This window comes from Malus domestica, chromosome 04, assembly GCF_042453785.1.
Source record: "Malus domestica chromosome 04, GDT2T_hap1".
Lineage (NCBI taxonomy): Eukaryota > Viridiplantae > Streptophyta > Magnoliopsida > Rosales > Rosaceae > Malus > Malus domestica.
This window is the reverse complement of record NC_091664.1, coordinates 19213090-19239132: the sequence shown is the minus strand read 5'-3', so window position 1 is coordinate 19239132 and position 26043 is coordinate 19213090. Positions and strand designations below refer to the sequence as shown.

General features: G+C 35.1%; 1 protein-coding gene across 4 annotated transcripts; it reads right to left on the bottom strand.

Annotated features, from left to right (window-relative positions):
- Window positions 1-216: 216 nt before the first annotated feature.
- On the bottom strand, window positions 217-5303 carry LOC103433342 (WRKY transcription factor 44-like). Of its 4 annotated transcripts, none has more exons than XM_008371590.4 (7): window positions 4862-5303; window positions 4656-4737; window positions 2965-3434; window positions 2754-2885; window positions 1919-2646; window positions 1483-1641; window positions 217-1083 (listed from the first exon to the last, which is right to left on the bottom strand). In XM_008371590.4, the coding sequence occupies exons 3-7, from the start codon at window positions 3181-3183 to the stop codon at window positions 906-908; spliced, it is 1416 nt and encodes a 471-aa protein (XP_008369812.1). In that variant the 5' UTR covers window positions 3184-3434; window positions 4656-4737; window positions 4862-5303; the 3' UTR covers window positions 217-905. The 4 variants fall into 4 exon arrangements, with proteins under 4 accessions (XP_008369812.1, XP_028956973.1, XP_008369813.1 ...); XM_029101140.2 differs by having other exon boundaries at window positions 2965-3796; window positions 4973-5202; XM_008371591.4 differs by having other exon boundaries at window positions 4973-5195.
- Between the last annotated feature and the right edge of the window lie 20740 nt (window positions 5304-26043).

The window sequence follows — 26043 nt, the reverse complement described above, 5'->3', positions numbered from 1 at the left end:
TCATACTCCTTGCAAAACAAAGAGCAATAGGTTCTTCAAAATTTCAAAGTTGCTAGGATGTAATAACCAAAATCTTAAACGTACTATAATTGTAGTGTACAACTTTTTCTGATAACAAAAATAACATAAGTACTCTGAATTTGCTTGCAATGAATTATCGTACTTCTTTCAAAAAAAAAACAAAACAAAACAACACAAGTACCACCCACTAGGAAATGAATAATCCTTAAAGTTTACTCTCTATCATCCTTATATTATCAAGTCATCAACCTAATAACTGCCATTAACATTTTGTAAGAAAGTTTTGTTATGTGAAGTTGCCCACGTGAAATTATTGGCATAGCATTTAATACAAAGAAAGTAAAAATGTAATACTCTGATGAGCTAATTGAAGTCAACAGGGTTTTTTTGCCAAAATAGTTTTTGAAATTGATATAACTTCTCATATTGGTCCCTGATATCGTCCACCGTCAACCATTTGTCATTTTGTGAAAAATCTCCATTAAATTGACGAAACCACCAATTCAAGTGGAAAGGTTAACTTGACAAAAATACCCTCACTTTAACAGAGATTTTTCACAAAATGATCAAAATTATTTACGGTGGACAATCTCAAAAATCATTTTGACTAAAAAGCCAAGGCAGCAGCAACGATGCGGGAAATTAAGCCAAAATATTAACACCATTTTATGTCTCCAATCCATCAAGCAGCCATCAAAGAGATTCCCAAGTGAAATGATTGGCATTGCATAGCAGAGCAGAGCATCCAAGGCGGGAATCAGAATCACTGCAGCAGTTACTTTTGGTGTCTGTTTTTTACTCTGAGCCCATCTGACATTTCTGTCGGACAAACATGGGGTTGAAACAGTTTGATGCCAAACTTTGAATGTGATGTTGTCACTCACTCATGGCTTTTCTTTAGTTGTTGTATCCTTCTCAGATGCTCCTGCGTTCGTGTTCCTCAGTGGCATGTCGTGGTTGTGCTTTCCCTCGTACGTGGTGATGAAAGCTTTGGGATCATCCGAGACTCTTTCGACATGCTTGCGCACGCTGCATTTGAGACTGGTACATCTGTAATAACTTCTGCAAGATCAAAAAAGCTATGGAGTGAGCACTAGCTAGCCACAGAGAATCTTCTGTCCCACTGCAGATGTCATGAATGCACAAACAGCACTTGATGAACAACTTAAGCAACTGAGTCTTAACATAATCCATAGAGGTTGCTTATATATTGGATTAGGATCTCATTCTGAAAAGTTATGTCTTGAGTTCGGATTACCAAAATACTTCGTTATCAACAAAAACGGGGGCAGATTTGAGACCTCATCAACAACATGAAAAATATTAGTAGACTAAGAGCTAGAGGTCCATTGTACGTATGAGACAGGTGAGCGCACATGCAAGAGGAAAATTAGCCAATTGCTCTAAGAGGTGTGGATACAATTCCTAAAAAATTAAAGAAGAGTTTTCACTCTTTCTAACCTGGGATATGGATTTCCCTTAACAACTTTCTGCCCGTACTTCCTCCAGCGGAAGCCATCACCCGTCATATCAGATTCAACAGAATTTTGCACCACAACACGAGGATCTTGGACACCTTCCCCTGATATCCCTGCTTCAAGGGAATGATTCTCACTTTTTCTGAAGGAAAATCATAGTTAAACATAGTCAATGATATTAACCTTGAACAAAGTATTATGATAGAAATGCTCATCAAGAATCAAGATATTTCAAACGCATTTTTAATCCAAACATTCAGGGGTCAATCACGGAGAAGGGAATAGACAAAAAAATGGATACAATCCAGCACAGAACAAAAGATGATAAGTGACTATCGTATTGTTTCAAATAGTAAGGTGCACCAGCTTTCAAAACTAAAGCATGCATAGCTAATCAAAGGCCTCTGATTTCGTCTAACCTTCTTTTACTTCTAGGTTCATAATCCTCTGCTTCAAGCCTCTTACTTGCTTCCTCACATTCGCCACTAAGACCACAAGAATTATCAGGAGTTGCACCACCAGCAGTTATTCCTCCAGTCGCATGGGGATCATAAGGTAGTGGAGCTTTGGTTTGGTAAGACTGCACAGGTAGTCCAACTTCATTTTGATCTTCTACTCTACCTTCGGAACCTTCATTTCTTTCATTAATATGACTATTCAATAGCCGGTTGTTGGTATCTTGACCAGTTCCATTAGATGGTACGCCTAACCCTTGCGTCCCTGATGAGCTCCGCTTTGGAGGCTGAGGCTTTGAGTGGTTGTGTTCCCCCTTGTACACAATCTCAGCAATCTGGCCATCCAGAGATCGTTCAACCTTCTTTTTCACAGGACAATTTGGATGAGTGCACTTATAGTAACTTCGGGGGTACTCACTTCCTTTGACTTGCTTCTGTCCATATTTTCTCCAATTATACCCATCATAAGAAGGCCTATCAGTATTGGCTGTGGATGGTATAAGTTTCAGATCCTCTTCCATGTTTTGTGAGGCTATTTTCGGAGGCTCTGTTGTCTGATTTGTCTCGGCACATGATGGATTATTATGGTGCAGATTTGCGCTTTGGGATCTAAAGCATTTATCTTGATTTGGATGTAGAACACCCACATTAACTGATGATTGTGTAGATTGGTGGCTGGTATTGAAGTTTCCCTGGTAAGAATGAACAAAAAGAATTCTGTTTCAAAATTCAAGGTTCAAAAGTTTCACCACATTTTCAAAGTTCCATGTCTTTACACAATTATTCAGTAGCTACTGACCATATTTGCCAAGACAGAAAAGGTTGCCCTTGAAACAACTTTTGCCAATGGTTTATATATCACAGTTGATCTGCTATCTGATTTCGAAACCTGCTCCGATGAATGACTATGTGCTGCACCAGAGATATGTGCCTGAAATTTTTTAGCACTAATAGTCAGAAGTAAAGAACTTCTCAAAAGGAACAAGCACTTTTGGTAGAATTAAGATCACCTGGGAAGAAACCAATCCAGCGACAGTATGATTCACCATTGGCTTGAACCTCACGGTCTTTGGTCTGATGGCAGGAACAGCAGTTTCAGAAGATACATTCAAAGGAGAAGCATCAATAGCTCCTGCAAGAAGCTCCGTGAAGGACCTAAAGGTGGAACAAGTTGGCCTTGAAGCAACTGGTTTAGCTATAACTACACGCTCTGCTTCCTTAATATCCATTTTTTCCAATGCTTATGTTATGTTCCAACTAGTTATTTTTGATGTGTGTCGTAGTAGCATGAGATAAAGGAAAACATGGAAGTCCCACCATCTTATGCCTGGAATACTCTGTATATCTTTCTCCCCGAAGCAATAGAAGTTACAAAGTTGTCAGGAGAAGTTGCTTGATATGGAATAGTAATTAACCGATAATTGAGGAGCTGCTACTGCCAATGTTGGCTCAAGATGTGTAAAGTTCATCTACTTGAAACCTGCATGAGACCGGGATTATATAGAAATACTAAGATAAATAATAAAGTAACAAGACGAAGAGTCAAAGGAGTCTTCAGGAGTTTAGCATTCTACAAAAATCAGACATTGAAAGGTACAACCTTGGCTTAATGCATTTATTTTCGATCAAGACAGAGCATTTGGGATTTGGATTTGGGGCATTGTGATAATCTCCGAAGAATCCCTCTACTCTCGTATTCTCATTGCCATTTCAAAGTAATGCGTGATTTGAGTAGGAAAGGCAAGCATACAGATTTCCAATTTCCTAACAAACGTGTTCACTAACTTCCCGGACTAGGAATTCTTTCCATCGAAGTAATGATATAACTGCCGAAGGTTGCACCTTTAAGTCGAGGAACATTTGTACAATTTAGTCCACTTATAAGTTATCAAAAACAGATTATGCGCTAACAAGCTCCTGAATACTCATCTAGGTCTCTGACATGTCAATTTCAAGTTTTCTATGGCCATGGTTGAATGCATAAGGGATTTGATTTCGCAAAAACCTCTGTTTGAAACTTTTTTTGCACTATCCATGAAACTGTTTATCAAAAGATAAGCATATAATCCAAGTTCACATCTTCAAGCAGGGATAATGATGCTCATTTCTTCTCCAAAATAACAAAATCAATAATGTCTCAACTAACCACTTAATTTTTTTTATACAAAATCTCCTGAACTCGATGTTAAAATTTGAAACAATTTCAATCCTCTCTATTCAAAGATCATATTATGAAGTTGAACCACACATATCAAACCATGACATGTTCAGTACCCTACTAGTGACAAGAGCAACCATATGTGGACAAGATTGTAATCTTACTTCCCCAATCATATAACTTTACACACATTAGAAATATTTTCTTCCTTTCTTTCCAAAAGAAAGTTGCATCAATTAAAAACATTAAAACAAAATAAATCTAATAAATACACAAATCAAATTCTCCGAATTATCGATGAAAGTGCTGAAACACAGAACCGCAAACCAACATACTTTCTTCCAACAAACACAAAAGAACAAGAAACTAAATCCCAAAATAAAAAGTTTAAGTCACAGATTTTGAAGAAAATAATATTAGATGCAGATTAGAGGTATGGTAAAAGTAAAAAAAAATTAAAAAATAAAAAAAAATAGTCAACAAATTCCAGAAACTCTAAGAACTAAAACACTTTGCAGAAGTAAAAAGGAAGTACCAACTGACCTGAATGGCTTCAACTCATAAACCCAGAAATCTGTTGGGTCCACTAATCTAAACAAGCCAAGTTTATAACACTTCGCTTACCCTGCATTGCACCACCCCCAAATTCATAAGAAAACAAAACAAAACAAATAAAAATTTCAGCTCTAAAAATAGAAAAGTTTAAAAATTATTTATAAAAAAAGTGACATAAAAACCAGAGCTTTTACCTTGGAGAATGGAGAGAGAGAGAGAGAAAAAAAAAAGGAGAGAGAAAGCAGAAACTGCTTATGAAAACAAAAACCAGGATTAATCCTACAGAAGGAGTATTGGGTACGTACTGCTGAAGCACATGTACCGAAACGCAGCGTTTTCACTGGTCCTGGACTTCCCAAGAGTTTTTTTAACAGTGTAATGGGGGGAGGGAGAGAGAGAGAGAGAGAGAGAGAGTTCTGCAACAAAATTTCAACACTTCTCACAGGAAAATGGAAAATGAGGAAACCCCAACAAATTTTTCACCTATATTTTAATATTTCCGTAATAAAGTTGAGTCTTTGGCTTTTAAAATCTTGCTTATAGCAAATGCAAAAATGGGCTCTAAAGTGGACAAAAATGGAAACAGAAAATTGGGTTTTTATTTTCTAATTTATGTGTTTTTATTTTTGTGGGTCTCAAAAAAAATAGTGAGGGAGTAGGGTGGTGTTGTTGGGTTGAGCAAGGAGCCCTAGAGGGAGTGGTACGTCCAACTAACCGTCTCTCTTTCCCTTTTTGACTCTATTTGAGCACTTCCAGTGACTCCTCATGGTAATTGGCAATTGAATTCCCTCCGATGAATATTAATTATCTTTAATGAACAATAATTGTCTTTTACATCTTCATCATTAAATTGAAAAGTCATGGCAGTAGGTAATAAAATATTAGTATTTTTTACTCTATAAAATAATAATAAATAATTTAAATTTAAATTTCGAATAAGATTTTTAACCGATCTCGTCACGTCACATGTCATTATCCGAAGGTACAATTTTTGTGAATAGATTTCGATAAGATTTTTAACCAATTCTGCTACGCACATGTTCTTACCTATTTAGAATCATTGAAAATATTGAAATGTGGTGTAACGTGAGAGAAAATGGTAAGGCATTTACAAAAAAAATTATAATTTTTTTAAATTTTTTTTTTTTGGTTTTTTAATTAGTTTTAAAAAATTATTAACTTATTAAATATGGACCGTCGGATTACAAAAAATTTGAAATCCAACAGTCCAGAATGAGACACGTGGCCCACCTAAACATTTTTGATTTTTTTTTTCTAAAAAAATTTTAAAGTAGAAAAAACTGAACCGTTGATCTGGAAATCAAATGGTCCAAATTCAAAGTGACTGAGTGGGGCTGACACGTGAGCCCCATCGTCCGAAAATTTGTCCGAGACGCGCCGCCACGCGCGTGTGTTACTTACGCGCCTAACACAAAAAATTTTATAACATGATTGACGTCAACCTTACATCACTCCCCCTCAGGCACTTGGGCCTTGGACTCCCGCTTGCTCTTTCCCATAGGCTCCCCCTTAGCCCAATTTCCCAAATGGGCTGGAGCTAGTTTGGGAGGGGATTGGGTTGCAAATGTTCCTTGTCCACCGGGCTAAAGAGCACGCTGGAAGTGCTCTACAAACAACAAGGGCAGCCCCACAATTTGACAAATTATCTAAAACTACATTAATGAAACCTTCTTTGTTAACCAAAAGAGAGTGAAATGACATCTTTGTCTTCTATAACAACAAAAAAGTTAAGAATAGTAGCATAATTTTACAAAACATTTTTTTTTAACTCCACCTACATGTAAGTTTATCATCTCTAATTTAAAAAAATAAAAAACAACATCTCTCTCCTCACTCTCACATTCTGTCTCACTCTCTTCCTCTCTCCTTCAATTTTAACAACCAAAGTAAAAAAATTCACACACTTTGTGTGTGGGCGTAATGCCCTGGAGTTATTGGTGAGTTCGGTTTTACTTGGATCCATTTTTTTGTCAAAATTGAAAACTAAATTGAATTACTGTTTGGTTTGGTTTGGTTCAATTTTCTTTGAGGTTTCTCGATTCTGTTCATTTTAAGTTCGTTTGTTTTTTTAAAAGAAATATGAAAACCGAATGCTTCTGTTGTCATCGTATCATACAACACTTCGACTTGAAATGGATTGACCTAATCAAATTTGATTCTACTTCTAACAGCATCACAAGTTCATTAGTAACTACATCTTTTCAAGTCAGAACAAAAGTCATTTCAAGTACCTTCCCCCTATAAACAAAAAGGAGTAGGATTTGCTCCCTCCTATTCTCTCCCTCCTTTCCTCGCTTCCTATTTAAACAATTATGATTAAGTCATGTCAAAATTTACTTGAACTTGACCGCCTACTTATATGTTTTTCCTTGTGCTTTTCTTTATAGAACACGAAGATGCAGACATAGATGAGGCCGTGAGGGATGGTAAGGACTGAGGAGGAGCACGAGTGATAAAGTGCAAAGGACTGGAGGTGGAGGTGCCACGAAGGAGGGTAACTGAGTGAGGCATGAGGATGAGCGTTTGGGTCACTTGATAAAAGTAAAACGACAACGTTTATAAGGGTGTAAGTAAAACGACATTGTTTTAAGGATTCTTTAGTTAGATTTTTGAACCACCGGAACTGAAATCAAACCAATAGATTTTGGTTCGGTTGGTTTTCTAATTCGGTTCTTCTTTTTTTTCGATTCGATTTGTTTCAATTTTCGGTTTTTTGAGCCCACCATACTTGGAGCCCACTGGGATAATGTAATGTTGTAGGAAACTGTTATCCTGATAGGACACGTGGCAGTGTTGGATTCGCTGGGTTCCTAGTAAAGTTTGGGGTCTATTCTAGTGATACTGGTTAGTGAGGGAAAAAGACTTGATTAGCCATGGATGTTGAATGTGGATGAGGGAAAATGGTAGGGTGAAAGGATATTGTTTACGTATCAACTGATACGAAATGCCACCTAAGAATATTATCCCTGTTGTATGATTAAAAATGCCGTGCATGTCATGGATTGGTTACCATGTTCCATATTTGGCCTATATATTAAGTTTATTCGACTCAAAACATATATATGGGAAATAGGAGGTGGTTAGGTTTGGGTAGAAAAATCGTAAGGCATGGGGAGTTAGGTGAGGCATAGATGGGTGTGTCAAGTAGAGATTTTCTAGAGAGTAGGTCATACTTGAAAAATGAAGACATCTCTCGCATTAACATAGGAGGTTTATTGAGATGTCATAGGCTCAAAAGGCCTTCATCATGTTCTCATTCCTTCTAATCTTTTATTCTTTCATAGGGATACTTTGGATACGGTCCCTAATTCTAAACATTTTTTTATTAAAACCTTAATGGTATTCAAAGTTTGATCAAAGTCCCTTGACTTTGTACACCTCATTATATTACTATTAATATTTATATTTTTATAGTTTTGACATTAATTGTTTGATATTTTATGAGATTTATAATCCTATAAATTTAAAATCCCTCATTATAAAACTATTATAAATGGTTACAATAAAAGAATTCAAACATTTTGATTGAATAAATGGATAAAAACTATGTAAAAATAAGAAATAATAAATGGCAAAAGAATGTATCCATAGTGTTAAAAAAATTGGTACATTTTACAAAAAAAAATTGGTACATTTCACATATGTACATTAATAAAGAAGAATGGGTACATTATAAATAAATTAGGGTACATATGAAAGATTAAAAAATTATGAGTACAAATGAATTTTTAAAAAATATAGGCTCTAAAAGAAATTAATACATGGGTACAAAATAAAACTAAAAAGAAAATACTACAAAATTTTTAAAAAATGTTGCAAATTAAAAGTGGGTACAAACTAAAAATATAAATATATGATACAAAGTTTAGGCATAAACAAAAATATACCATATGTAATTTTTCTATCATTGATTAGATATACGATGTCATGTGATGGTATACACATGGGAACACACACAAATAAAACTTTAAAAAATATGGGCACAAAAAGAAACTAATATATGGGTACAAATTAAAAATGAAAAGAAAATTGGCACAAATTAAAAAAATATTTGCAAATTAAAAATAGGTACAAACAAAAAATAAAAATATATGATTAAAAAAATTAGCCATAAATATAAATATACTAATTGTAACATTTTTAACACTAAAGGAATATATTTTAAAATAAAAATATTTTATTATTCAAATAATTAATAATGTTATTAATACCCAAAGACCTTGATCAAAAATTAAAAATGAATAAGATTTTAATCAATGGAGTAACAAAAAGAAGGATATGAACCTAATTTCTCCAAATTTAAAATGTCCATCCCATATTTATAGATGAAAAAACCTCTTCCACATTCCAACTTAATTAATTCCTCACCCACATGTGTGGGACTTCCTCGAGCATCAAATTATGAAGGTGATACATAAATAGAACATCAGCATTTATTACAAAAAGACGAAATCACAGTGTCAACCTAAAATAAATCACAAGAAAGGAAGAAAAACACATTGTCAACCTCAAGAATTGAGATCGATCCGTGAAAAGAAGATACCAGTATATAAAAATACAACGAGAGAATGTGCAAAAAGATGAATGCCATTGACTTAAATTATAGACAACAAAATTTTTTAAAACCTTCTGCAGTAATCTTCTGCAGTAATCCTCAATGTGTAGCATGCAGTACAAGAAGTAGCCCAATAATCTGAAAGAAGGGATAGAGTAGGACGTTGCCAACGTACTCTTCCCTTGAAACCCTACCCATCTGCATTTTGTTTATTTTCTTCTTCTTTGTTATTTTCCACTTTGTTTAGTTTGGAATAATTAGTAACAATGGGAGTGCTAATTTCTCTTTTTGATATAAGCTATAGCAGGAAACGGAGAATCGAACACTTTGGCACATAAATAAAAATGCTCTAAATCAACTAAACTATAATGGCAGCGGTGTTAATGTTTAATGCACTTTTGGATGATGAAAGTATATGATGCTTATTATTCTAGTGTTTTCTGATGAACAATATTAATGTTAGTTTTAGTTTCCAATCTCAAAGTCAATTATTAATGTTAAGATCAATAGTTTTAGATATTGAGGAACTTGGGTCTAATTTACTTAACTTCATTTTTTCCACCGATCTCAGATCTATCTCTAATGAGATGAACACTTGGTAATTCGATCTGGAGGCACTTAATGATCATATATACTTTTATTTTGTGGATAGGAAGAGGCACTTATATATTGTTGGTATATGGTCCAGCCCATAATCAATGTTTTAGATTATTCTACTAAGCAAGTGAGGTGGCTGGAGTATGCTAGACAATTCTAGCATGTTATTAAGTTGATGGAAGAAGCTAGAGAGTACTAGCTTCCTTGGTTGCAAATGGAAAGATCTAAAAGCTACAATGTTGTGGCTAGTCTAGAATTTTCTATACTAAAGGTTTGAAGAATACACTAGAAACTAGTAGAATGCCAAACCCTTACCTATAAATATGGGTGTGATGTTGTAGTGAAGTAACCAATTAAGAACCAAGTGTGAGTAGCAAAGGATCAAGTCCAAAGCCAGAGTTCCACTCCAAGAGTGAGAGTGAGAGTGTTCCAGTACACATTGTAAGTGAAGTTTAGAGTGATAGAAAGTGTGTGTCATACTTTCTTGTATCCATCAAGCCTTGTCTTTGGCTTGGTAAGACTACTCTTGTTGTACTCATCTTTTTCATATAGTGAAGATTAATCCTTGTTTCGTGGACGTAAGCATAAATTGCCGAACCACATAAATTATTGGTGTCCATTTTCTACTTTACCTTGTGCATTCTCTATCTTGTAGTACCGACATTCCTAACATATATGATTTTCTATCTCCGCTGGTGACCATACGAAGCAGCTAATAGAAAACCACTTTGAGGGACAAAAAGTTTCAACGGTACAAACCATAATTTCATAGAGACTAATCATAGGCATGCAAGTGGCTTAATTAGCATATGGAATTATGTGTAATAATGTAAATTATAACACTTTCCGTTTAAATTTAAATGGAAATAACAAAATAGCCATTTTATATGCACAGTGATGCGAGATGGTATAGTTAAAGTATGTGCATTTTAGTCGACAACTCAAAGATAACTTATGCAGAAAAATGTTAGCCACCAAATAGTTTAGGTTTAAATTAAGGTGTGAGATATCCACACACCTCATTTTCCTTTTCACACACATTTTTAATTTTTAACCATCGAATCGGATGAATTAAAGAAGATCAACGATAGAAATTATCAAGTTGTGTGTGAGAAGTAAAATAGGGTGTGTGAAAAGCACACCCCTAAATTAAACGTTTCACATTGAAGTTTGTGGTAGGTTTTCAAGTGGGTCACCAGATTTCACTTTTCTTATATTACACCTAGACGTTTGAAATTTGTCCAATATTGTAGATACTTAAGGCGATGGCATGTCCTTTTGTGGTTTCTCTTTTGTATGAAGGCTACAATTTAAGAGAATGTGTAAAATGATTGAACTTCAAAACCATCAGTGTAGTGTGAAAAAAATTATAATATAATGGTCCATTTAAAACCGATGCCAAACCTAGATATAGGGTGAAGTGTAAGTAGCCCAGTAGTTTAATATGATACATCATTAAACCTAATCTAATTATCTGAGGTGATTAGATTACTAGTTCAGTTTTATTTAAATGTGTAATTAATCTTTTCCACTGTAGATACATTTATCCAAATTAGCAACTCAATTAACAGTAATAAGTAAAATGAAGGAAAAATTAGTATATGTTCCTTAATTACTAATATTTATTGACTGAGACCTTATTTGTTTTCAGATTTTAATCGAAGTCCCTAACATTAAAATATTAATGAATTTATATGTCAGTTACATACATTTTTAAATAAAACTTGGTAATGGATTTAGGGTTTTATTACTCGCACCTTTATTAAACTCCTAATTAACTTCAATTCAAAAATATAAAATGTACCCATTCTTTTTTTTTATATATATAATTCATTCATTTTTTTTCCTAATCCATTTTTTAAACTTATATGGATATAATTCTTTTTTGTTGATTTGAGAATGTATCCGTGTCAAATTAATCAGAGACTTTTACTAATGTTATTAAGCCTAGTATCTACTAATTTTTTGTGTGTGTGGTTTTGACGAGTGTACCCATGTTTTGGTACAATAATGTTTTGGTTAATTTTGATGAATATACCCATATTTATATATATATATATACATGTATAATATATTGGAGAGTATAATTTATCTTTTAATATTTTCAGTCCCACAAATCATGGATTTTATTTAGAATCTCATTAATATAACAACAAATTTCAAATTTTAATTTACAAATTCTAATAACCTACATACAAAAGCATTATTGCATTAATTTCAAGAACTTCAATAAAAACTAAAAACCAACAAGTTTCAATCAAAGAATGCTGATAAATATGGACAGAATTCAAAGTCACCCTAAAATGAAACTAGCCGGTTGATAATGTTTTTACTCCATTTAACATTTCTTCATTTAATATTTTTATTCTCCATTTAATACTTTTTTAACAAAATGCATATGAGAATTAGACCAATTGACGAGAAGCAATGTGTCACAACCCTTCCACCTAAAAATAATGAAAGTACAAATATAATAATAAGTTAATAACTTGATTGGTTTTGCTGGTTAATATTAAAATGAAACTAGCTGGTGACTTATTGGTTAATGAGACTTATTAGTTTCAACAAACTTCTAGTGGCTCCTTCGATTTATTTACTTGTAATCCATGAAATATACCAAGAAGTTTAATTTATTTACCAAAAAATTAAGTATTCGGTAGACTTGTCAAAAACTCACTCCTTTGCCTTTGGAATACGTAATTGTTTAGAGAGTGTTTGTCTTGTTCCACTTTTTTGTTTAAGGTTTGAAGATATCTTGCCTTTGGAAAGTTAGTTGGGAAGAGGCACTGGGGACACGTGGAGGAGTGCCCGCTCTTCGGCTTCCCAGTCACGCTAAAGTAAAATTCTACGGCCCTGACTGGTAGCTGTGTTTGCACAATGCACGTGCCAATCAATCTATCATTTTAAAGATACAGCTGCCAATTGAATGTTACAAGGTTAGGGTTTTGCCATGGACAACAGACACGTATGCTGAATTGGACCAAAATACATCGAAGATGAATTTGTTCTCATTCAATAATTCTTGACGGTATCGAGCTGAAATAACATGTTCTTCTTGAATACCTCGATTCAACATCAAAGAATTTCTTACCATTATTATATAATATTCATTTTTATTTGGTAATAAATTTTTGGCTGCTACTTAGTATCAACAAGAAGTCCGAAAAAATATCTAAAGCTATCAAATTTAAATATTTGTATCCTATTGAAATAAGTAACCAATATAAGTCATGCATGCATGAATGGTTTTGAGATATTCGGGTCATGAGTGACTGGTTCATGCATTGCTCTATAAGGGTGCGTTTGTTGCACCAGACTATCTCGGACTGGACTAACTTCCTGGACTAAGCTGGATTGGCTTAGACTAGACTAAGCTGGACTGACTTAGTGAAGCGTTTGATGCAGTGACGGACTAAAAGAAGGATAAGTAACAATTACAATATTATATTATTTAATCTAATAATATTTTATTCAATCTTTTTTCATTTTGTCTCTAAAGTGTCTAGAACACTCTTTAGTTCTGTCCCCTTTATTAATTCAATAATATTTTAATTTTTTATTCAATCTCTATCTGGACTCTCTCTGGAGAGTTCTTTCTTTTCTTCCTTTAGTTTCGTCCCCATAACACTCCCTTTCTCCATCTTTTGTCCTGCAAAACCGCAACCTTCAAAATCATTTTTCCTCTGCAAAATCGTTCCCAAAAGTACTATCTCCTCCCTCTCCGTGTCACCATTTCTCTTCGTCCAAAGCTACTTTCTCCCCTTCTTTATCCATTTCTCTTCGGAATTTTCTGGGAAAAAGGAAAACTTTATGGGAATTTTCGAGAATAAGGAAGAATTTTTCTATTAGGATTGTTGTTATCGTTTTGCTTTTTTTGTTTTTTTGAATTTTGGTGTTGAGATTTAGGCAGTGGTGAGGCTGGTTTTCAGATCTGGGAAATGGGTTGGCAAACAGAGTTGCCCAGAAGCATGCTTGCAGACTTGTAGCATTCATAAACTTGCAGCGTACGATCGTCTTTGGAGATGGGATTGGCAATCCCATGGTTTTTGGGGGGTTTCGTTAAGACTGGCTAGTCCCTCGTTTAGTCGAAGCGAGTGAGAGCTAGTCTCATTAAATCTAAGTCGTGTAGGAAACAAACACAGGACTGGACTAACTCTTAGTCCAGTCCAGTCTAGTGAATTTTAGTGAGGGAAAACAAACACCCCCTAAATGTCTTAATACTTGAAAATTACTTTTCATAATAAATATGCAATATATTTACAAGGACCAAAAAATTCTTCTGGTGTTATAAACTTTATATTTAAGTGTGATTGTGTACATCATATATTAGATTTGATATTAGTTATTCTTTCCTATTAGGACTTGTATTCCTTGAAGTAGAAGGATTCTTCCCTCCCTTATTACTATAAATAAAGGCACTGCGTAGGGGAATAACAACATCCTATACACAACCCTACAAACAGATCTCTCTCTACTCTCTCTCTGTCGTGCCCCTCTATTCCCTGTAAAATTAAAATAAGCCACAACATGTTATTTGCACGCTCCTATAGTTGCGCTTAAGAATCTAACATGGAAGTTTTTTGCATCAAACGAGTTAATATCATCACGCAATCAGGTTCTTTCAAAACAACGGTTTTTATCTCGATATTGTTGCAGCCTTGATAGCATGAACATTTACCATAATTCATGATCAAACTTTACGATTTTTCGAATTTTAGATTCTACATAAATTGTGTTTACATTATATCCAAAACTGTTGAATTATGTGAATTGATATTGCCATGAATTGCATCAAATATCTTCTCATGCATTAAATTATATGTTGAATATGCATTGAATTAAATATGGAATTAAGAAAGAAAAAAAAATTAGAGTTTTTCACCTAACCCATCATGCGAGCCGCTGGCTTCCAAGTTGCACCGCATCGAGACACCAGCACTAGGCCTGTAACCTGTGTGGCTGAGCTGAGCCGCGAGAACATAAAGCCGGAGTCATGGGCTTTTGGTTTGAAACCTAGAAAAAAAAAACAAAAAAAAAAACCCGACACCTTCAATGGTGTCTTCACCGTCATAGGTGGGCCTGCAGCCCAACCTTGACCTTGGGTCACCATCCTCGTCCACCGACATCGATTGATCGAGATTCCTTTGAATCTCACCGGATTTTTCGAAATTCCAATCCAATTTTTTTAGGGTTTCTAAAACGTGGAGAGTTTTTACTCTCTGTTCACCTTTATAGGTCACCGACAAACCCACAGTTCTTTTGCTGTAATTCTTGTGCCACGACACAACCGCCTGAAGCTGTGGCGCCAATCTTCTTCTCCAGCGACGTTCATCTAACTTGGCTGGGGTGTTTGGATCATGAACCCAAACCCACTTGGGCTTGGCCTGTTCTCAATGAAGCACCAACCCTTTGGGCTTTGGAGCTCCCTTCAGCCCAACATCAGCCCTCTTTGGCCATGGTGTACCCGTGTTTCGCACCACAGGGGGCTTAGCCCCGCATGGCTGTCCTGGTTCCCATGCTTCGCGCTGCACCAGATGCTGATGTATCCGTGTATGCATCACACCAAATCAGAGCCCTTTATGGGCCTCTGTTTTTGGGCTTGCGCCTGCAACCCAATTATTTTATGATGTTGGGCCTGCCTACATATTAGGCCCGAGCCCAACCCAGCTTAATTTTTGGGCTTAGACCACACGGTCCCAATTTTCTCAGCCTCCTTGTGGGCTTTGGTCTATGTTTTTGGGCCCCGAGTTTAATTGCTTATTTTTTTAGACAATTTGGATTTTATAATTTTTCACCCACAGTTTAATTTTGGCCCAAAGTCCAAATAATTAATTCAAGTATTATAATAAACCCTCAAGATTTATTCGCATATTTTCTTGTTGCATTTTTCTGTATATATATTACCAATCATAACCTCAGTCAAATACAAGTTGTTGAATGAAATTAAAAATGCAGTCAAAAGAGACGAAGATGGAACACCCATCTTTGATGAGCATATAGGACGAGGAGTCCCAGATGCAGTCAACACATTACTTTTCACCATTATAAAACATTTCATAGGGACACCCAGTAATGTCACCTCTAGAATTCATGACCAACTTAGTAACTTAAGATGTTCGACCCTAAGCGATTTTAGATGGTACAAAGATGTTTTCATGTCTAGAGTCATGCTTAGAGAGGATATTAATCAACCATTTTGGAAAGAAAAATTCATTAACGGATTACCAAATCTATTTGCCCATAAAATTAGAAATGTTTTAGTTAATGAAGAAGGTATCATACCATATCATACCCTTACTTATGGAAATATTATTAATATTATCCAAAAAGAAGGATTGAAAATGTCTATTGATATGAAAATTACAAAACAAGTCAATAGCCAAATATGAATTAGGAAGATTTTGTGAACAATATGGATTACCTCCTATTGCTCCTTCAACAAAAAGAAAAAAAAAATTAGAAGCCTACAATAGGTACCAAAATAAGTACTCATGTAGGAGACATCCCAAATATAAAAATAAAAATTTTGAAACAAATAAATTTTACGAGAAACCCAAGCCCAGCAAATGGAAGAGGAAACCCTCAGGAAATTCCACTCCAAAAACCAAGAACGAAAAGGAAATTGCTACAAGTGTGGCAAATTATGTCATTATGCAAATAAATGTAGAGTCAAGAAAACAATCAACCAGTTGAAAATATCCGAGGAAGAGAAAACTCAGTTAATCCAGGTCTTAGAATTAAGAGACACAGACTATAATCAATCCGAAGATGTTTTAACTTATAATTCGTCTTCTTCCAATAATTCCTCAAGTAGCCTTTCATCCATCGACATTAAAATATGGTGCACTGATACTTGTTATAAAAACATTTTAGTCCTCAATAAACAAGAAGAACAAGAAGATCTTCTTATCGAATTAATTAGCAAAGTAGATGACCCTAAATTAAAGTCATTTTATTTAAAGAAACTTAAGAAGTTAGTCTCCCCTAAAGAAGCTAGTACTAGTCAATCCCAAGATGCCCCAAAAATATGTCTTAGCGCAACCCTAGAAAGGTTTAATAAGGCTAAGAAAGAAATTACAATCAAAGATTTACAAAGAGAAGTCAATAAAATTAAGGAAGAAATTAAGTCCTTAAAATCAGAAAATATAAAAATTCGCTCACATCTTAGTATTATCCAAACACAAGCACTCATTGGCAATAATGATGAAGAACACAATAGTTCTTCTTCCGACCAAGAGTTAGAATCCAAATCCATAGAAAACCCAACAGAACATCTAGTTTTAGGATTACTACAAAAAATTAGGATCCATAAATGTTATTCTAAAATAAAAATAAAAATTGAAGATTTCTAGTTAGAAACAATTGCCTTAATTGACTCAGGTGCAGACTTGAATTATATCCAAGAAGGTTTAATTCCCACTAAGTATTTTCATAAATCAATAGAAATTCTTAATGCTGCAAATCAGTCACTGATGCATTTAAAATATGAAATCCCAAAAGCCCATGTTTGTCAAAACAATTTTTGCTTTAAAACTGCATTTGTTTTGATAAAAAAGATTTCAGACTCAGTCATTCTAGGTCTCCCCTTCATAGCTCTCCCTTTTAAGATACACCATAATCGTATAACCACCAGAATGTTAGGACAAAAAATCATATTTGAGTTTTGCACGGAAACAGATCTCAAAAAATTAAGACTTACAAAACGATAGAATCTAAAAAACCATCAATTTAGTTACCAAAAAACCACAACAAATTAATTTCTTAAAAGAAGAAATTAATTACAAAAGAATTGAAGAACAATTAACAAACAAATCTTTGTTACAAAGCATTGACAATTTTCAAAAGAAACTTGTTAATGAAATTTGTTTGGATATTCCCAACTCCTTTTGGCATAGGAAACAACACATTGTTAAACTTCCTTACAATAAGGAATTTAATGAAAAGAAAATACCAACAAAAGCCAGACCAATCCAAATGAGTCAAGAAGTTATGAAATTTTGTAAAAAAGAAATCCAAGAACTGCTCAATAAAGGAATCATTAGAAAAAGCAAATCACCCTAGTCTTGTCCAGCTTTTTATGTCCAGAAAAATGCTGAATTAGAAAAAGGATCTCCCAGGTTAGTCATTAATTACAAACCTCTTAATGAAGTCTTGGAATGGATACGGTCTCCAATTCCCAACAAAAGAGATTTAATTAAGAGACTTAGTTAAGCTGTAATTTTCTCAAAATTTGACATGAAGTCTGGATTTTGGCAAATTCAAATTCATGAGCATGATAAATACAAAATAGCATTTGTCATTCCTTTTGGTCATTATGAATGTAATGTAATGTCGTTCGGTCTTAAGAATGCATCCAATGAGTTTCAGAATATCATTAACGAAATATTTAATCAATACAGTCATTTTTCAATTGTTTATATTGATAATGTTGTCATATATTCCAAATCGATAGATGAGCATTGGAAACACTTAAACATGTTTGCTAGGATAATTAAGTCAAATAGATTAGTTGTCTCAACAACCATAATTAAGTTATTCCAAACCAAAATTAGGTTTTTAAGATACAATCTCCACCAGTCAACCATTCAACCAATAGATAGAGTAATTCAATTTGCAGATAAGTTTCCAGATGAAATCACTAACAAAACCCAATTACAGAGATTTCTAGGATCTTTAAACTATATTGCATAATTTTATCCACATATTAGACAACAATGCAAACCCTTGTTTGATCTTCTAAAAGAAATTCCCTCATCATGGTCCAATACTCATACTTTCATAGTCAAACATATCAAATCACATGTTAAGACTTTGCCCTGTCTTGGCATTCCAACTCCCAATTCATTCAAAATTGTTGAAATTGATGCCTTTGAAATTGGTTACGGAGGTATTCTCAAACAGTCAATTTCTTCTGGATCTCCTGAACAGATTGTTCGTTTCCATTCAGGAGTATGGAATCCAGCACAAAGTAATTATAATACTATTAAGAAAAAAATATTATCTATAGTATTATGCATTAGCAAATTTCAAGATGATTTATTAAATCAAAAGTTTTTAGTCAGAGTCGATTGCAAATCTGCAAAACATGTTTTACAAAAAGATGTTCAAAACATTGCATCAAAATAGATTTTTGCACGATGGCAAGTTATATCAAGTATTTTTTTTATTTTGAAATCGAATACATCAAAGGTAGTCAAAATTGCATCCCTGATTTCTTAACCATAGAATTTCTGCATGGGAAGAATGACAACAAGAAGACCTGATTAGAGGAGGCTTCCAGCCACTCTACCACCACCACCACCACCAGTTAAACAAGAATCAAGCCCAGATTCTTCATCGGCCTTAGCCATTACCAACCAATTCACTCCCTTAAGTCCCAATTATCAAATGGCATTAGTCAGTCAATATGACCCTTATTCAACCCCAACATACCAATCATCATCCCAACCAGACAGTTATACCAAAACATCACCATATGTCAAGAAAAACCCGAGTGAATATCTTTTCAATATCATTTTCAATCTCAATCAAGAACAAGCACCAGAAAAATTTGCCAAAACAGTTTTTCCACCCAATTTCCATTATCATCATACAAAACCACATAAAACATTGAAATACTATCAAGCCATCCTTAGGGAAACTGAGTCAATTTCAATCAAACCCCTTTACAGCAAAACCTATGAAAACAAAATCATCTACCATTTTCTTTACATTGAAAGGTTTTTAACCGAATCAGACTGGGGAATCCCCCTTTAAAAAACCAAACCTCTTCATACCCAATATATCCATATTCCCAACAACCATTACAATTATTTTGATTACATTGATGCATGCACTAACATCTTTCTCCATCAAACAAAAGATTTTAGTCATCCATGGTTCATTAATTTTGACGAGAGTTTTAGATTGAATTTTCCTACATGGTTCCCAAAATGGTGGTTAACTCACGACCCAACAGCCAGTCTCCTACCAGAAGAACTTATGCAGGTTCTCTCTGCCAGTTTCCAACAAAAATTTGATAGAAGCCGATTCAACTACAGAATTACACTTTTCCCAATATTCATGGCCAAGTACAAAGTACCATAGGTCTTGGAGTGGAATTATGAAGTCGAAACAGGTGAAGTTTACAGAGCCAGATCAGTCAAGTGGTTGGATAAATTCAACCATCAGTCATGTCTTCACCGAAGTTCCCATTGCTCCACTCCTAGTCATTCCGGCACAACCAGCACATCCATCATTGCCAGTCATCCCGGAACAATCATTATCAGACATTAGTCCATCTTCGTCCCTCAAAGGAACAATCAAGTCTGCTAAATCATCAGGCTCAAAGAAAAATAAAGCCACTCAGGTTGAAGATTTAGCACAACAATTACTTGTAAAAGCAGCGATGCTCCATACTGAAGACGAAAAAGTCGCATACTCCGAATCTTCAAATGCATCCTCACAGCAACCATCCAACTCAGCAAGCCAAAAAATACAGTCAGCTAAATAGGCCAACTACTAGGATTCCCAGGACCCATTGCTTAAAGCCAAGCGAAAACTTCAGTCATCATGTCAAGTCACCATGTGAACACAGTAATTTGCCATGTAAAGCATTCAGAAATTATTCTCACCAATGATTCTGACAAAGTTTGGAGTCATTCATTCATTTATCCATCCCATGCTTCCACAGTAATGGCTACAAATATTCTTCCACAGTAAAAGCTTATTCCAACAAATTTCACTGCTTATCAATAGTGAAAGTATGTCTTCCAATACCTTTTCCAAGTCTTTAAGAAGTGAACTACGGATGAGAAGGTTTCAAGTTTGGAATTTCCACAATTTCTCAATCAAAAGTTTCTTTGAGTTCACATTGTACCCAAAGAAACCAAAAATTGTAAACACTTTTCATTTTAGAATGTCAAGGATGCATGCGTGCACCAATATCCTTTTCATCAGTCATTTTCTTATTTGTTGACTCAATCGTTAGTAAATCAATTGTAAGTTTTGCAATAAAACTTATTTTTAAATTATATTTGCATCATTACTTTGAATTCATTATTTTCATTATGAAGAATATGTTCATAACAACTGATTTTGAATGGCATAAAATTCTTACTTACAGTCAATTCATCGAATACCTCAAGTTCAAGGTAAACACCGATCAATCATTTATTCAATTCTTTCTATTTGTTTATAATAGTTGGTTTCATGGCATTTTTAATCCCCGGTTATCCTCTACATCAAGTTCCACTTAATTCAATTAACAATTCATTTAACAGTTCATTCAACCCTAATCATCATTGCCCTTGGTATAATTGTCCTGATCGTTATTATTATCATTAGTTCCGTCTCATTTGGTATCAGAGCAATGATGATTAGGGTCGGACATTTGTTTCAACTTTTTAATCACTATATATATATATATATATATATATATATTTATATTTATATTTATATATTTATATTTATAGTTTTCCTTAAAAACATCACGCATGAAAACCTAAAGTTTTTCTTGTAAATTTAAACCAATACATTTCTATTATAACCTAAATGTTCTACTCCTATGTGAATGGATTTATTTTTATCCATTACACTAACCACATTCTTGTCCATTTATTTTGTGATAGGGACATGTTGAATTTGAACAAACTCGGCTTCACCGCTTTAGAGGTCTTTGGAAGAAACTACCTCAAGTGGGTCCAAGATGTGAAGTTCCACCTTACCGTAAAGAATTTGCATCCTGTCATTGAAGATGAGATAGACAATCTGGTTTGTGAAGCTAAGAAAACCACTGCCATGATCTTCATCTGAAGACATATTCATGATACACTGCAAACCGAGTACCTTACTGAGGAAGATCTATGAGCACTATAGGTCGCTTTGGTTGATCGTTTTGATCACCAAAAGAACATCTTCTTGCTTGAAGTAAGACATGACTGGCAGTATCTACGCTTTTAAGACTTTAAGTTTGTGAATGAATATAATTATGATGTTTGTCGAATCTGATCACTTCTCAAGTTCTGTAACGAGAACTTGATTGAAGAGGATCTCCTGGAGAAGACCTATTCGACATTCTTTGCTACCAATATTGTCCTACAGTAACAATATAGGGTTTAGAAGTTTACTAAGTTTTCGGATTTGATCTCCATTTACTTCTTGTTGAAAAGCAGAATTAGCTGTTGATGAAAAATCATCAAACGCAACCTACTGGGGTGACTGATGTGCCTGTAACGTATTATAACACAAACCAATGCCCAAAATGCCAACATAGGAGTGGTAGGGGCGGCAGAATCCACCCCATCAAGGTCAACAGAGCCAAGGCCTATCTAAGGTAGGAAGCCGAGCCCAGAAGTGCCCAAACTTCAAGAATAAAGATAAAGTACCTGAAACCATGGATGCAGACATGTGTTACCGCTGTGGTTCAAGGGACCAATGGTCCCGTGTTTGCCGTGCTCCTCATAAGGTTGTAGCTGAATATCATTCTTGTCGTAAGAAGTTTAAATCAAACTTTATGCAAGTGGATGAACTGGAGTGTACCAAGATGAAGGTTTTTGACTTTCAAGAGGCTATTAGCCTTATGGAAGATTAGAATCTTAGACATGAACTATTTTTAGTTGCATTTTAAAATAATGGGGCCGAATTCCACCTAGTGGCCGAACCCCCTGTTTTTGGTTTTAAGTTTGAACAATTTTCCTTTGTTTTTAGAACTTTTATGCATGTGACCGATTCAAATTAATTTTTATTTCCAAGTATGACTAGTGGGAAAGTTAGTTTTCTGGCAGATAGTGCAACCACGCACACCGTTTTACGTGAATGCATCTATTTCACTAACTTCGTACCTAAGAATGCACATCTGACAACCCTCTCAAGCCTATCCAACTTGATCGAAGGATACGATAAGATACGTATAATGTTACCCAATGGTACAATCTTGAATATTTAAGAAGCACTTTATTCTCCACGTTCCGAAAGAATGTTGTTGAGTTTCAAGGACATTAAAGATAATAATTACAACGCAGAAACCTATGTAGAAAATAGAGTTGAATTTATGTGAATCACTTCTCATGAATATGGCCAGAAGTGTATTCTAAAGAAGATGGAGCGTATCCCGAGTGGTCTGTATATTTCAAACATACGCCTTATAGAAAGCCACTATGTGGCCGGCCCTACCTTTGGGAATGTGCATGAAATTACACTTTGGCATGATCGTTTGGGACACCTTAAACAAACAGCGATGCGTCGTATCCTCAAATCACCACACAGGCATCCACTAAACTGAAGTTTAGGTTCGATTCAAGGAATCGCATGTTAAACCTGCTCCATGGGAAAACTTATTATTAAGCCTTCTTATGACAAGATTCGTTTAAATCTTTATATTTTTCTACAAATGATTTTAGGGGACATTTGTGGACCAATTCACTCTCCATGCAGACCATTTAAATATTTTATGGTTTTGGTTTACGCTTCCACACGTTTGTCAAACGTGTGCTTGTTGTTCACAAGGAACACTGTATTCTCCAAATTGTTGGCTCAAGTTATCAAGCTCAAGGCTCACCACCATGATTATCCAATCAAATATATTCGATTGAATAATGCTGGAGAATTCACATTTAAAACTTTTGATGACTATTGCATGTCGGTTGGGGTTGAATTTAAACATCATGTACCCCATGTTCACACCTAGAACGGCCTAGCAAAGGCATTCATTAAGCGTTTACAAATGATTGCTCGATCGTTGGTCATACATACCAAGCTCCCAATTGCTGCTTAGGGCCATGCAATATTACACGCAACCATGTTGGTCCGCCTGAGGCCTGTTACAACCCAACCATATAACGCTCTTTAGTTGGTTATTGGATATGAACCCGACATATCGCATTTGCACATTTTTGGTTGTGAGTTTATATGCCAATTCACCGCCCTTACGTACAAAAATGGGGTGAATGATATGATTCTCCTTCATTTATTCGTTACTTAAAACATTTGACAAGCAATTTGTTTACCGCTCGTTTTGCAGATTGTCACTTCTATGAGACAGTCTTCTCGTCGTTAGGAGGAGATAAGAACGTCACCGTTCCTAAAGAACGACGCGAATTATCGTGGACGACTCCCACTTTGTCTCACTTAGATCCCCACACCGCTTAGTTTCAAACTGAAGTGTAGCGCATATTAGATCTTCAGAGCGTAGCTCAGAGTATGCAAGATGATTTCACCGATCTAGCACAAGTGATAAGATCACATATTCCAGCTGTGAATGTGCCTGCAAAAATGGATGTACCAAATGTACAACAGACTTCCTTCCTAGAGGCCCGGGTTGCTACTTTGGCCAATCCATGTACATTAGACGCTAGCCAACTCTGCCTCTACACAAAAACATGGCACACCACTTGGTTCAAAGAATTCACACCCTCAGAAAAGGAAACCCACGACACAAGCTCCTGCTAACCCTACTGTGAATCTGATTGTCGCCTACTCATTCTATCCAACTCATGAAGAAATTCTAGATTACAGAAGAATCTTTGAAGAGACAAATCCACCTCTCGAGAATAAAAAAATTTCGGTCCATTATGCTAGCTTGGATGATGTTTTGTGTAGAAATGAGATGATCATCAACGAGCTACTGTTGTTCGATCCATATGCAATAGCTACTGAGATTCTGTTGAATGATGAAATTGAACCTCGTACCGTTGATGAATGTCGATGTAGAACTGATTGGTCAAATTGGAAACAAGCAATCCAAGTCGAACTCGATTCGCTTGCGAGATGTAAGGTGTTTAACCTATAGCTCATACTCCTCCATATGTGAAGCTCGTTAGCTATAAGTGGGTTTTTGTTTGGGAACGTAATGAGAATAATGAAATTGTGCATTACAAAGTTCATCTTGTTGCGCAAAGCTTCTCTCAACGCCCTGGTATTTACTATAACGAAACTTATTCACCTGTTATGGATGTGATTACTTTTCACTACCTTATTAGTTTGGTAGTTTTCAAAATACCGCTTACCTCTATGGGGATCTTGATAAGAAAATTTATATGAAAGTTCCCGAAGGACTTACATTGACTAGATCAAATATTTCCAAACCCTGGAATACACTTTCAATTCGGCTGAGGCTTTCACTCTACGGTTTAAAGCAATCCGGAAGAATGTGCTATAACTATTCGAGTGAGTATTTGACTAGTCAGGGATATGTGAACAACGAACTATGCCTTTACGTGTTCATTAAGAAGTCACATTCCGGTTTTACGATTGTTGTAATTTATGTCGACGATATGAACCTCATCAGAACTCCTAAAGAGCTCGCGAGAACTGTCGTGCACTTGAAGTCAAAATTTGAGATGAAAGATCAAGGAAAGACTCGATATTGTCTCGATCTCGAGATAGAGCACCATTCTGATGGAATCTTAGTACATCAATCGAACTACACCCAGAAAGTGTTCCCCCGCTTTAACGAGGATAAAGTGAAACCTTCAAGTACTTATATAGTCGTTTGATAGCTAGATGCAAAACGAGATTCATTCCATTCGAAGGAGGATGATGAAGAGATTTTGGAGCCTGAAGTTCCTTATGTAAGTGCGATAGACGCTTTATTGTACTTCACTTAATGCACTAAACCCGACATCTCCTTCATTGTTAATTGTTTGGAAAGATACAATAATGCACTAACATGCAGACACTGGATTGGTGTTAAAGTCATCTTTCGTTGCCTTAAAGGTACTACAGATATGGGTTTGTTTTATCCCTACGGATCCTCGAGTGATGCCGCACCCCCTTATTTAGAGTCAATTCTCTGTTGGTTGGTTATGCTAATGCAAGATACTTATCTAACCCACATAAGGCGTGCTCTCAAATGGTTTATGCCTTTACCGTTAGAGGCAGGGCTGGTGCAGAGATTTTTAAGGCCCTGGGTGACGCCAAAAAATGTGTCCTCACTTCATATAAAAAAATTATTTGTTTTCACACGTTAGACATCAATAAAATTATCTTTAGAAAAAACACTTCAAACTCAATAATTTAGAAACACGGAATAACTAATTTATTTTGTATCGAGAGAAGGAAACCAAAAACGTCGGGCTTATAAGTAGATAGATTATGAGTTTTGTTTTCCATATGAACTTTTAAAGTGTTTTTGTATAAATCGTGAGGTATTTTTTCTTATTTACTAACCTCGTCAATATAAGACTAAAAAAATAATAATGTTTTTGAGTCTTTAAGGATATGTAT

What these genes read in the sequence shown, in the direction of transcription:
- LOC103433342 (XM_008371590.4), bottom strand. Translation starts at nt 3,183, where the DNA reads ATGGATATTAAGGAAGCAGAGCGTGTAGTTATAGCTAAACCAGTTGCT. An exon ending in TTTCTGTCTTGGCAAATATG is followed by an intron (nt 2,647 to 2,753) that starts GTCAGTAGCTAC and finishes CATTCTTACCAG; the next exon opens with GGAAACTTCAATACCAGCCA. An exon ending in AAGGGAAATCCATATCCCAG is followed by an intron (nt 1,084 to 1,482) that starts GTTAGAAAGAGT and finishes TTGATCTTGCAG; the next exon opens with AAGTTATTACAGATGTACCA.